Below are 14,212 nucleotides of genomic sequence, written 5' to 3' on the forward strand. Positions count from 1 at the left end.
CGGGGTGTACATCCATGAGGACTGGACCATCCTATACAAAATAAGCAATTAGGAGCAGGTCCTATCACTTCCCCTCTCCAAGCCTCACTTTTGTTATTATTAAACAATAATAACACTGGCCTTGTCCTCATGATTTCATAAGCCAATGTGAAGAGTAAGTTGATGTGGGGATCATGGTAATGTCAAGGCAGATTAGTAGTCTCTGCTATTCTTCCTTTTAATGCTCAGGTAGATGCCCAAAAACACAACTAAGTTCAAGGCTGGCATGAGAGGGAAATAAAAAAGAACACCTTCTTGCCAAGGCCCATGAGGATGGAAATACATGGAGAAAACATTTTTGGCTATATCCTACAGGCTCAACCGTCTAACCGGGAAAGAATGTACTGCACAGGAGACAGGGAGTCAGGAACGCGACTCACTGAGAAGTGATGTGATGGCAACTCAGCATGCCAAAGCCACCTTCACAGCTGGACAGAATAGGTTCCAAAACACCAGCGTCATCCTCTTGGCCCTCACATGGACCAGTATGCTTCTTGCTTTATCTACACATTCAGAGGCGAAACCCTTTGCTGTCATTGTGTACAGTGGTAGGAAGTAGAACTGGGAAAAGCTATCGCATCTGTTTCAATGTGTGGCCATCCCCAGAGAGATGCAGAGGCAGACCTCAGACCTGTGTCACTGCAGGAAGACTAGGGCAAAGAACAGACTGGTACCTGACTCATCATCTTGAGGTCTGAGAAAAAAGATGACTTTGGAAGAGAGGGCTGGAGGCCTTCACAGCAGTTCCGGGTCTGAGCTGAAAAAGCCCTCCAGAGAGGAGGTGTAGTTCAGGCTCCAATGGTCTTCTTTTTTGGTGTGACAGTGAGACAGCCCCTGCTAAGGAATAAATAAATAATTAAAGGAGAAGGAGTCTATAAAGAGACGCTATCGCACAGGGGAAACAGAATCTTGATCTGAGAACAAGTATATCTTTTTCTCAGAAGGTAGACTTTTCAGAAAAGAGAAAGACTTGTTTAAAAGGTATCTCTTCCTCATCCACAAAATGGTACAAGGAGCACATGACTCCTGTCAAACAAGAGGATGAGGCCACAAACAAAATTGAAATGAAATAGACATAATAAAGCAGGCTGAAAACCATCATTTTAAGATCGCAAGGGAAAGCAAAAGGTCCTAGTGTCGGGATAAAATAGCAAAACTGATGTGATGGAAAAATCAAGCCACTGATGGAATAGGTAGGCATGCAAACAGTCCCCAAAGCATAAAGAAAGGACCCCATTTCAATAGTGGAGGAGAAGGTAGAAAAATGCAAAAAAAAAAAAAAGAAAAGAAAAAAGAAAAAGAAAAAAGAGAAAGGATATTTCATCTTTTCTATGACATTAGGTTTACTGTTTATTGTCTGTTTTTCCTGGCAAGATTTTAAGCTTCTTGAAAGCAAAAGTGTTTGTTTTACTCATTGATGAAACCCCACAGGCCAAGAACAGTGCCTGGCACATAGTTGGCACTCAGTAAATCTCTGTTGGATGAATCACTTATAGAGATTGCTAAAGAAGAAGCCAGAAATAGGAACAGCAGTAATAAGTAAACATCAAAAGCTAACTTTCATTAAATTGAATATTAATTAAATATTAAAATGAACTTTACTGATCTAAAATATTTACATGGGCTGATTAGTTGGACTTTCTGAGTTGTAGTAAGGATAAAACAGCTATATATTTTGAAGTGTCTAAATAGAAACTTTAAAAATCTTATCAATATGCAGCAATGATAACAGAAAAGTTATCTACAACCTAATAAAAATCAGACAAACTTCAGATTTTTCATCCATAACCCAAACTATAAAAATCCACAGAGCAACAACTACAGGACATGACGGGAAAAGGTTGTAGAGAAAAGTCCCGTCGGCAGACTACTTGCTATTGGTGAGTAAAGACAATAGAAAAGCCATCTCGTGTGCAGGATCACAGCCTACCCTACTCTTAGTCATCCTTTTGAGTCCATCCTGATCAAAAGCCAGTCCAGAAAGATCACTAAGGAAGCAAAACCATGTGTCAAAAGTGGGGATAGCACAGCAAAAAAGGAATGGTGGCAAAGTTAATCAAATACAGATAAGTAAATCATTGCTGTTAAAAGTTTTAAAATCCCAGATAGAAGCAGGATAAGATATATAATAAAAACAGAATGGTTGCATGATAAAAATCTGGGTCAATATCCCTGGGCTGGAATAAAATGATGAGGAAAGTGAGAAGATGGAGGTGAGCAGGGGAAGGAAAGCTGTGCTAAGCTTCCAGCTGTGAGCAAGTGGAGTCAACTCAGATGATTTGAAAAACAAAGGCTAAATATAGTTATTTGACACACTTAAGAGACAACTGTTTATGCCAATTAAAACAAGATTTTTCTCTTCCAAATTCCTACAAAAGATAAAATCAAACAAAATATGGTTTGTCTCACAAAACACAAAAATAGTCACAAAGAAAATGGAAATATTAAAAACAAGATAACAAAAGTAGAGCCAAGCATAACAGTTATGCAATAGGTGAAATAGGATAAACTTACATATCAAAAGGAAAACACCTCAGAGCTAGTAGCAAACAGATCCAATTTATAAAAAGACATTCCTAATAAGTGATTCAGAAATTTTAAAAATGAAGGGATAAATATTAATACAGTATGGAAATAATAACAGAAAAATCAGTGGCAATGCATTAATATCATACAAAGAAGAATCCAAGTTCATAGTCATTAAGTGAGGTCAAATATTTTATATTAAGTGATAATATAAAGAATTCAAATAAATATAATCTTTTATGGGACAAATAACACCATATTATATTAAATGAAAGAAAACTAAAGATAAATATGAAATGGGAGAAATATAGCCACAGTAGGAAAACATTTTTATACCCATCAATTTGATAGATTAAGTAGACAAAATAAGTCAGGATTTAAATAAAATAATTTTATGTTAACAAAATGGACATTCTTTTGTTAAAACTAGGGCATACAAGAATGAATAAATGTGTTATATATTTAGTGGACAATTATTCAGCCCTAAAAAGAGGGAAACTTTAATATGTGACGCAACAAGAACGAACCCTAAGATTTTATGCTAAGTGAAATAAGGCAGACACACAAGAGCAACTAGCATATGATTCCACTTATAGGAGGCTCAGAGTAGCTGAAATCATAGCAACTGTGATTGTGGAGCTGGATGGAGAGGAAGGTGGTTATTTAATGGGCACATGAAGGACTCTGTGATCATGAAATGTGTCTTGACAGTGTAGACACGTGAACCTACACATGTGATAAAATTGTACAAACATATACCTGAGTACCAGTAAGACTACAGAATCCTACATTTAAAAGGTATAATCTCTAGAAAAACTCTGAATTCTAAACAGTTCATATCTAAAAAACAGAATGTTAAATTAGATATCATATTAAAGGAATGGCACACCACAATTAATAGTTATTTTTTTTCCTGAAAGGTGTAAGGATCATTTACTACTAGTAAACTATCACTAGTATTTTAACCAATAATTTATAAACTATTAAGAAATTTTAGTTGATTAAGAAATGCTAGAAAAATACATAATAAAAATTAAATGCATTTATATTTAAAAATAAGAAAGTACTCAATAAAAAGCAATCCCAAAATATAGCTTTTCACTAGTATTACAAGAAAAGAAGGAAAAAGTAAAGGAACTCTTGTAAAGAGAAAAAAATTATTGTGGCCGGTGCTGTGGTATAGTGGGTAAAGCATCCGCCTGCAGTGCCAGCATCCCATATGGGTGCCAGTTTGCATCCCATCTGCTCCACTTCCGATCCAGCTCTGTGCTATGGCCTAGAAAAGCAATGGAAGATGGCCTAAGTCCTTGGGCCCCTGAGTCTCATGGGAGACCCAGAAGAAGCTCCTGGCTCCTGGCTTTGGATTAGCACAGCTCTGGCTGCTGTGGCCATCTGGGGAGTAAACCAGTGGATGGAAGACTCTCTCTCTCTCTCTCTTTCTCTGCTTCTTTCTGCCTCTCTCTGCCTCTCCTCTTTCTGTGTAACTCTGACTTTCAAATAAATAAATCTTTTAAAAAAAGTGTTCTCCCCAAAATCATTTATAATCTGAAGTAAAATCTAAATAAATTCCCAATAGAACTATTTTGAAGCTTGATAACGTTAATATCAGTCTATCTGGAAAATACAAATAAACAGACAAGAATGCCTAAAACATGTTGGAAAAGATAAAGAGGAAATTATTAGAACAATGTGATACCAGTGAAAAGCCCATGGACCATTGGATACATAAAATATCCCTGAGACAGATAGCAGCTTTTATAAGAAATTCATGTGTAATAAAATTGTAGGAATGGATAATTAGAAAAAATGGGTTCTTTGAGAAAATATCAAATTACAAACTTGCTATTCTACCACAATAAGTTTCAGGAAGATTAAAGATTTCCTTTTAACAACTCACCAAAAATAAATCTGGAAATTATAAATATATAACTGACTTCTAGAGAGAAATGATTAAAAGATCTGAATACGTAGGAATATAAGAAATTCTACATGTTAGAAAACAAAACAAACGAAAAAGCAGATTTGAAGTTAGATGTGCAACTAGGCACATGTTTAAATAACACCCCACTACGAACAACAAAAACAGGGAACAGGCGTTCCGTCACAACAGATAATACTCGCATGACAAAGTGTTTTTCTTTTGTCTGTCCCATCGTAAATTATAATTCATGATTATTTACTATTTAATATTCCCAAGAGTTCCTTCAAAATTACTGAGCTTGGGGAGAGCATTATAGAAAGGGGGATACATGGATTTATGGAATCTGTGTAGCTGTCATATAGGTAGTTTGCTAATAAGGATCAATAGCCTGAAATATTTTTCTAACTTTTAATCCAGGAATTAATTCAACTTTTACGAATTTATATTAAAAACTCATTACATATGTACAAATATAAAGAATCTATTTTACTTAATTTATAAACTTGTATGCATATATCTGAATAATAAAATCTTTAACATTTATTAATTTAGCTTAATTTTATGTGTTTAAAATTTCTTGTTAATATGGACTAATCATGTTGATAAATTTTGGATTTTCTCAGTCTTATTCAGATTCTTTACTTGTATTTTTGAATTGTTTAACAGTTTTCCAGGGCACATCATCTCTAGTTGCAGCCCACCGTTCAGCCTTTTATGACACAGTGGGATCTATCTCAGGAAATCTCATTGCAAGCCAAATGTTGCTCACATGATATTCGGAGTCTAGTTTACCTTTGTCCCTGGGAGACATATTTTTTATTTCCATAATGGAACCACTTCCTGTGTAACTGTTCCTGGAGCTCTTTAAAAGACTTGTTTACAATGACATCTAATACTTAAAACTATAAACTCAAACTTCCCAAGAAAAATGTCTAAATCTGTATCTGATTTCTTTGACTACTTCTGTTAGGTGACATTGAAAAACATCAGTTGAGGTCATTTAAGGCTAATATATCTTCATCAAAAGTTACCTCTTGTTCAAAAGAGTATTTGAAAGATCATCCTATGATGCAAATGTCTTTTATGAGAAATAATTTCAAATTTAACACTTTTGCTGTGTGTTGGAACATATACAGTATTTAGTCATGCCACAGGGATTTATGGAATAGAGTATTGTTATTTTAAGACAGTAAAAAAGTCATATATCCAACACTAAAGGATACTGAATTTAATTATTATTCATCCATCAAATTTAATACCATATACTCATCAAAATTCTGTGTTGGAAGAATATTTAATAAACACTCATAAAATAATAGGTAAGAAATTTTATAACAAAATTTAGACCCTAGTGTGGAGAAATACATATTTGTATATGTATACAGGAAAACAAAAGGTTTGGAACAGATATCATCAACATATTTTCGTGATTATTTTTAGGTTGTGATATTCAAGGTAATTTTAGTTATGTTTTTGTTCAGTGAACATGTGCTCATTCTGTAAACAAAAGAGCATTTATCTTAAAAGTAAATAAAATGTATAAATTACTTTAATTCGTCAAAGACTATTTGTCTTTGCTTTCCAAGTTGAGTAAAGTTTTATGATCACTGCTCTATAAACACAGTATCAAGAGTTTATCAATGACTGATTTGCTTCATCCAACTACTGAACAAACAGATGCACAGTGCTTCAGAGCCGTCTAAGCTTGATGAATTTTGAATGGATTTTAAAGTGGGGGCGGGGGGAGAGGATTGGGCAGAAATAGGCACAGTAATGACCAAGCCTCCTAGCATTCTCTTTACCACGGACTCCATGTTGGCCCATTCTCATGCGGTGTTTTCCCCCACCCCGGTTTGTCCGCAGTCTTTTTTCGTGGACCACAATAGCCGAGCTACCACTTTCATTGACCCCCGAATCCCTCTTCAGAACGGTCGCCTTCCCAATCATCTGACTCACCGACAGCACCTCCAGAGACTCCGAAGCTACAGCGCTGGAGAGGTATGCTTACACCACATACGCACACCTTCCTGCTCACAGGTGTACAGTCTGTACGTCTTCCCGTGGGGTCTGAGCTATTCTTAGAGGCAGAGGCTACGGTTACTTTCTCAATACGTGGCTAAGCCGTATGCATTCTGCACGGCAAAGCAATGAATGGTGACACTGAGTCACCCCCCAGACTGCCTAGACCTGTCTTCTGGTTTCCTTCCTTTTGTATTCTCTTTATTCCAACACAGCTGCCACTACTAAAATTCTGTCTTGTAAAGGAAGCTAAACATGCAGTGTCAGGCGGTCTCTACACTACTGCTTGTTGGAGCTGTGCTTCCTGAAGCCAGTCACATGTAAGCACTTAACAGACTGTGGAACTGCTGTGTTATATTTGACTGTAAACTTCAACCTACCCTTAGATCCTGGAGAAGACGTCAGTGATGTGTTCATGGACTGTAAACTGGGGAAATCAACCAGGCCACTTGAATACTCTATTCCTGTATTACCATGTGCTCTTCCTGGCCTTGTATCTTATTTTACTGCCCCTGATTGCTTAGTGCTGAACACTAAAGAGCTGCCCTCTTTCTGAAGCGTCGCCTTCATCGCCTAACTGAACTACCTTCTCTGTGTCCTATACCCTTTCCTGTTCTCCCTTCTCAAGCCCAAACTCAAAATATAACTCTTTTTCTACTTCAATCCAGTCCTTGAGAAAATATTATGAGAAAATCCCTTTTTTATACCCTGATTGATGTTGTCCAAGTAGCTATGTTGTCTTTTCATGGAAATCACCAAGAACTCTGGAGAGGTGGGCTCTGAGAACCATTTCCCCCATAAATTATTCAACGCTATTGGATTACAATGAGGTCAAAAGTGGGGGGAAAAGTGATGTAGGAAAGAAAGATATACGTGGACACATGAAGGATTTGAGAAAGTTCATGGAAAATATGAGCTATGGAAAGCTATGCATGGATTTCAATTTTTTTTGCACCAAAATAAACTTATATATCCTAATTTTCTGTGAACTTTTTTTTTTTTTTTTTTGTATTTTTGACAGGCAGAGTGGACAGTGAGAGAGAGAGAGAGACAGAGAGAAAGGTCTTCCTTTGCCGTTGGTTCACCCTCTAATGGCCACCGCGGTAGCGTGCTGCGGCCGGCGCACCGCGCTGATCCGATGGCAGGAGTCAGGTGCATTTCCTGGTCTCCCATGGGGTGCAGGGCCCAAGGACTTGGGCCATCCTCCACTGCACTCCCTGGCCACAGCAGAGAGCTGGCCTGGAAGAGGGGCAACCGGGACAGGATCGGTGCCCCGACCGGGACTAGAACCCGGTGTGCCGGCGCCGCAAGGCGTTCTGTGAACTTTTTAAAGCCCATACATATTCTCTATAGAGTGATTTCAGGGAAAACCACATTAGACATCTTGGGAAAAACTGGAAAAATACCACTGCAACAGCCATCTCCTCCAGAGAGCAAGCAAGTGTCCCTGGAGAAGAGCCCGTTGTTGATGAATCGGCACCAATCATTTGCCACCATTCCAGTAGTCCTCAGTGTACTCGGAAAGGCATAACTCTTTGCAACCAAAGACACTCTTAGCTTATGACAGTGTGATAAAGTGAAGTTTGCTTTCCTGGGGTCATCCTAGTTATTGGTTTAAGATGCTTCTGAAATCCTGTTATACTTTTCTTTAAAAAAAAAAAAACCTATTTGTGTATTTGAAAGGGAAAGCGTGTGAGAGAGAAATATGACTCTTCATCTGCTTGTTACTCCCCAAGTGGCTGTAACAGTCAGGGCTGGGACAGGCTGAAGCCAGGAGCCAGGAACTCCATTCAGGTCTCCCATATGAGTGACAGAAATCTGAGTACTTGGGCTGACATCAACTGCCTTCCCAGGTGCATTAGCAGGAAGCTGCCTGGAAAGTGGAGGAGGTGGGATGCACAAAATCTGCACTCTGGGCCGGCACCGTGGCTCACTAGTCTAATCCTCCACCTTGCGGCGCCGGCACACCGGGTTCTAGTCCCAGTTGGGGCACCGGATTCTGTCCTGGTTGCCCCTCTTCCAGGCCAGCTCTCTGCTATGGCCCCGGAAGGCAGTGGAGGATGGCCCAAGTGCTTGGGCCCTGCACCCCATGGGAGACCAGGAGAAGCACCTGGCTCCTGCCATCGGATCAGCGCGGTGCGCCAGCCGCAGCGCACCAGCTGCGGTGGCCATTGGAGGGTGAACCAACGGCAAAAAGGAAGACCTTTCTCTCTGTCTCTCTCTCTCTCACTGTCCACTCTGCCTGTCAAAAAAAAAAAAATCTGCACTCTGATATAGGATGCTAGCATGATAAGTGTCAGCTTAACCCAGTGCTCCAGATCACCTGCCCGATACTTTTCATCCTACGTATATATAACATGTATGTGACCATGTAGAGAGAGTAGTATCCATCTCTGAGCATGGTATGGTTTCCAGGACATGGTAGATGTGGATGTGTCCACAGACTACAGAAAGCAATGCCCCCACCTTCCCAACTCAACATTCCTGGGCACCCTCCTGGGGGACACTTTCGTTAACATTTCAGAAAATATAATGTCTTAATATTATAGTGGAAAAATTCAAAGTTTTACATCAAGTTGAAAAGTACCTTTTTAATTTATTTAAAATGTCTAGCTATTTTTAAACTTTCAGTATTGACATAGGATAACTATAGATGATAAAGAAGCTGAATATCGCAGACATATTGACCATCAATAAAATAAAAATGTTGACTACCCAGTGTGAGATGAACTCCCTAAAGATATGGATGTCTTACAATTATAATAAATTAACCTGAAAACATAAATATTAAAAAGCTTTCTAATTGAAAGGGCAGGATTGGGACCATGAATACCACTTGTATTATCTGTTTCAAAAAAACATTTGTTTTATGTGATTGAATAACCCAAATACAGTTCATTTAACATTAACATTAATGACATTGTTCATCTACATCAACCGAGAATTAGCTGAAAGCCCTAACATGTGATATGCTATGAAAGAGTATTAGAGTACATCAACCAAAGCATCTATTCCCAACTGCTCTGCTTATCAGATTTTCAAATCTCTGCACTCCTCTGCCCATTCTCTCTCTCCTGTTAGCTTTGGATTGACACAAGGGGAAAGGCAACATAGAGAGAAGCTTGGAGGCAGAGGATATCTGATCCAGAGGCAGCACACTAGAGAAAAAATGTCTCCTCTAAGCAAACAAATATCTGGTCCCTCCTGCTGTGAGAACCCCTGGGTAGGGAATGAGGAGACAGGAGGGACTCTCGAATAAGAACAGAGGGAATGGGTGGTGGGAAGTGTTGACTTTCTTCTCTGGGTTGTGATTTCGCTCAACAAATATGGAATAAGTCCGTGACTTGCTATGAGCGCCGTGGATTACAAAGAAGTGTGAGACAATCCCTGCCCTGGAGAAGTCTGTGTTCTCTTTTTGAAACCAGGCCAAAAACACATAGTTAAGTCATAAGAGAAATCAGAATATGATTGAATGTCAAGAAGAATGTTAGGATAAGTGCCACAAAAGTTCAAAGCAGGATGAGGAAAGCTATCTTTTAATATAAGGTACTTGATCTAGAACTTGAAAATTGGTAGACTGTAGCTGGGTACAAAGGAAGAAGATGGACAACCCCACAGAGAGCAAGCACAGCGCAAGCAAAGGTGCAGGAGTAAGAATCAGAAAGGTCTGTTGAGAGACAGTGATGAGTTCTGTATGGCTGAACAGCAAGTTCTGCCTTGCTGTATTTTGATTTTGAAAAGCTTTGAATGCCACATAGAGGAGTTAGGGCTTTTTAAGAAGAGCACATTGAGGGCTGGTGTTCAGCTCAGCTGATTAAGGCACCACCTGAGACACTGTCATCCTATATGAGCAGCTCCCTGCTAATGCTCCTTGGGAAGCAGCAGAACCTAGCCCAAGTTCTTGGTTTCCTGCCATGCACATGGGAGACCCAGAGGTCTCCTGGCTTCAGCCTAGGCCACCCCAGCCCTTGCAGACATTTGAGGAGTGAAGCAGCAGAAGATCTCTCTCTCTCTTGCTTGCTCGCTCGCTCGCTCTGTAACTCTGCCTTTCAAATAAAATTTTAAAATCTTTTTTTAAAAAAGAGCCCAATGAATAAGTATGAGGAAAGTGATATGAAGACTTTTATGTAAAAATGGGCTGTAGAGATTGTTTCACCCGTTGGTATTTGGGGCAGGACAACTCTCTGATATATAGAATTGCCCCATACCATTGCAGGGCCTTTGTTTCCACAGTAAAATGTCAGTAATGCTCTTGTTTCACCAGTCATTGTGACAATCAAAGCAAAAGAAAACACAAAGCAGAACAGAAACGTCCTGTATTAGGGTTCTGCAATGGGTGAGTGAGTGGGTGGGTGGATGGATGAGGGGATTTATTAGGGAAATTGACTCATGTGATTTTGAAAGCTGAGAAATCCCACAACAGGCTGCCTGCAAGCTGTAGAAAACCAGGAAAGTTGGTAGGGGAGCTCAATCTAAGTCTGAAGACCCAAGAACCAGGAGAATCAGGATAGTCAAAACCAAAGGTCCAAGAACCTCGGAGGCTATTGATGCAAGTTCCAGAGTCTGCAAGGCAGAAGCTAGAGTTCTGATGTCAAAGAGCAGGGGCATCTGGGTGTGTGTCCCAGCTTAAGAAAAGAGAGCAAATACACATTTTTCCTGCCTTTCTTGTTCTATCATGGTCCTGAAACAACCAGAGATACGCACCCACACTGGGTGAAGGCAAATCGTCCGTCCTTAGTCCTCCATTCCAAATGCCCAATAGCCCTCACTAACATATGCAGAAATAATGCTTTGCCAGCTCTCCAACTATGCCTTCCCCAAGTCAGGGTGACACCTACATCCCAGCTCCAGCTGCTGCACAGCATCATCGCCTATTCCTTCCTTTCCACGGAGCCCAGTTTCCTCCCTCACAAGTTGGTGAGGCTTGAGTCCAAGCTTTTGGTACCATGAGACTAGAAGTGTCACAGTCGCATCAACAACACAGGTCAGGGAAGCAGGAAAGCCAGCGTGGAGGATGGCCGGTCTGTTTGTAGATGACCAGTGTGCAACCACCCACATAATCTGGTTAGCTACAGTTAGGCCGTCGGAGATACAGACTCGAGAATAATCAATGAAATCTTTCCATAGTCCGTGAATTTCTGTGATGTGTAGCACAGACAATGGGAACTTAGCTCTAGAAGTTTGCTTAGGCCACTCCTTAGATAGCAATGTTTCCCAACAGGATTCCCAGTATTTCCAACAGGAGCCATTCTCTTGTGCATCACTTAGTAGTTTTTTTTAATATAAACTGCATTTCAGGATGTAATTTAAATCAATTTTTTTTTTGACAAGCAGAGTTAGACAAAGAGAGACAGAGAGAAAGGTCTTCCTTCCATTGGTTCACCCCCCAAATGGCCGCTACGGCCCGTGCGCTGTGCCTATCCAAAGCCAGGAGCTAGGTGCTTCCTCCTGGTCTCCCATGCGGGTGCAGGGCCCAAGCACTTGGGCCATCCTCCACTGCCTTCCTGGGCCACAGCAGAGAGCTGACTGGAAGAGGAGCAACCGGGACAGAATCCGGCGCCCCAACCGGGACTAGAACCCGGGGTGCTGATGCTGCAGGCGGAGGATTAGCCAAGTGAGCCGTGGCGCCGGCCTAAAATCAGTTTTGATAGTAAGGATCCTGTATGGTAAACTTTTCCCTCAAAACTCTAAAGATATATTGTGAACAGAAACATAGAAAAGTTGTTTAACATCTTTGGGATTATTCTTCACTTCCCTTGAAAATTTTTCAGGTAGCTTTCTAAATACGGTTATCAGGAATATGGTATTTATGCAAAAAACTCATTATTTGACATTTGACTTGCATTGTAAATATATCTGCAATATATTGAAGTCCCAACAAAATAGGTCTTATCTCTTCCCATAATATCCAAATGGAACTGGACATAGATAATTAAAAAGAGTCTGTGGAGCTATGAATATCAGGTTCATCTCTGTAATAATAAGGAGGTCACTGAAGGCTAACAAATTTGCTTATTCTGCAATTAGCAATGTAGGTTAATATTAATAAGGAAGAATAAGCACAACATTTTCATTACTTTTACCGTCTTATCTTGGTCAGGTTAAAAATCATTAGGAAATTTCTAGAAGATTCACAGTGAGTGCCCTGGAAAAGGCAAGATCCAGCAGGGAAGAGAAACTTCTCATTTTAAAAGCAGGAAGTCCCTCTTAATGAGACTTTACAGAGACTTAGATGGCAGAAGTCCAATCATTTCTGTTGGTAGGGAGGAGTCTTCATTAATTATGGTACTTAGAATTACTTCTTAGAATGGGTGAATTTCCTATTGATTTTATAAAACTCATACTTGATTGCAGGTTTGATTGGAACTTTGTTAAATTCAGGTACCTTTGATAATAAGCTTTTTAATTATAAACAATATGTAATGAGTGTAGAAAATGCATGGGGCTGACCTTGTGGCTTAGCAGGTTAAGCCACCACCAGCAGCACCGATATCCCATATAAGTGCTGGTTTGAGGCGCAGCTGCCCCACTTCCCATCGAGTTTGCTGCTAATGGCCTGGGAAAGCAGGTGAGGATGGCCCAAGTGCTTGGGTCTCTGCACGCACATGGGAGACCCGGAAGAAGCTCCTGGCTTCTGGCTGTGGCCTGGCTCCAGCCATTCCGGCCATTTGAGGAGTGAATTGGTGGGTGGAAAAAATCTGTTTTTCTCCTCTCTCTCTGTGACTCTGACTTTTTTTTTTTTTTTTAAACAGGCAGAGTGGACAGTAGAGGGAGACAGAGAGAAAGGTCTTCCTTTTTGCCGTTGGTTCACCCTCCAATGGCCGCCGCAGCCGGCGTGCTGCGGCCGGCACACCGCGCTGATCCGATGGCAGGAGCCAGGTGCTTCTCCTGGTCTCCCATGCGGGTGCAGGGCCAAAGCACTTGGCCCATCCTCCACTGCACTCCCTGGCCACAGCAGAGAGCTGGCCTGGAAGAGGGGCAACCGGGACAGGATCGATCGGTGCCCCGACCGGGACTAGAACCCCGTGTGCCGGCGCCGCAGGGCGGAGGATTAGCCTACTGAGCCGCAGCGCCGGCCTGACTCTGACTTTCAAATAAATAAATCTTTAAAAAGAAAAAGAAATCTAGACACAGAAGGGAAAAAAAGTTAGAAACTGAGCATAGTTCCTCATTTGGAGACACATCCTGGTACCCACAAAAGTAGAAAATGAGATCTTGTCTGTAGCTCTGTGTCCTACATTCCTGTTACAGTATCTTGCAGACAATTTTCACACCATTAAAATTCTTTGACATTATTTGATCATAAGAATCTACAATAATTTAATAAAAGTACTGAACAACTCAAACATAGATATCTCTTTTTTCCTTGAGTTAATTCTAAAAACTTTAATGATATATTTTAATTTTTGTGACAAATGGAAATAAATACAAGTTTATTTATTGCAAAAGATTGAAATTATATGTACTCTCATTAACAGATTTCTTATTATCGAGCTTCTCTGTATCCCCAGAAGAAATTCATTCTCTGATGTATCATATTTTGAAAACACAGAAGGAATCTAGAGATGAATATAAATTCATCATCTGGTCTTTTCCTGTGAACTTGCTAAGTTTTTATGGTTTTTTAATCATCAGACCTCCAGTGTTTTCGGAGATAGCCTTAGTTGATTATTAACCCATATGCAGTCTAAAACCTGCAATTTCCAA

General features: G+C 40.2%; 1 protein-coding gene across 1 annotated transcript in view; it reads left to right on the forward strand.

Annotated features, from left to right (window-relative positions):
- The window catches only part of HECW1 (HECT, C2 and WW domain containing E3 ubiquitin protein ligase 1), a 221,318-nt gene that overhangs the window by 133,961 nt on the left and 73,145 nt on the right, over nucleotides 1–14,212 (forward strand). The window contains exon 14 of the mRNA XM_062178407.1: nucleotides 6,350–6,484. Coding sequence (XP_062034391.1) covers nucleotides 6,350–6,484 — 135 coding nt within the window. The remainder of the gene's footprint in view (nucleotides 1–6,349; nucleotides 6,485–14,212) is intronic.

This window comes from Lepus europaeus, chromosome 20 (genome assembly GCF_033115175.1).
Source record: "Lepus europaeus isolate LE1 chromosome 20, mLepTim1.pri, whole genome shotgun sequence".
Taxonomy (NCBI): Eukaryota; Metazoa; Chordata; class Mammalia; order Lagomorpha; family Leporidae; genus Lepus; species Lepus europaeus.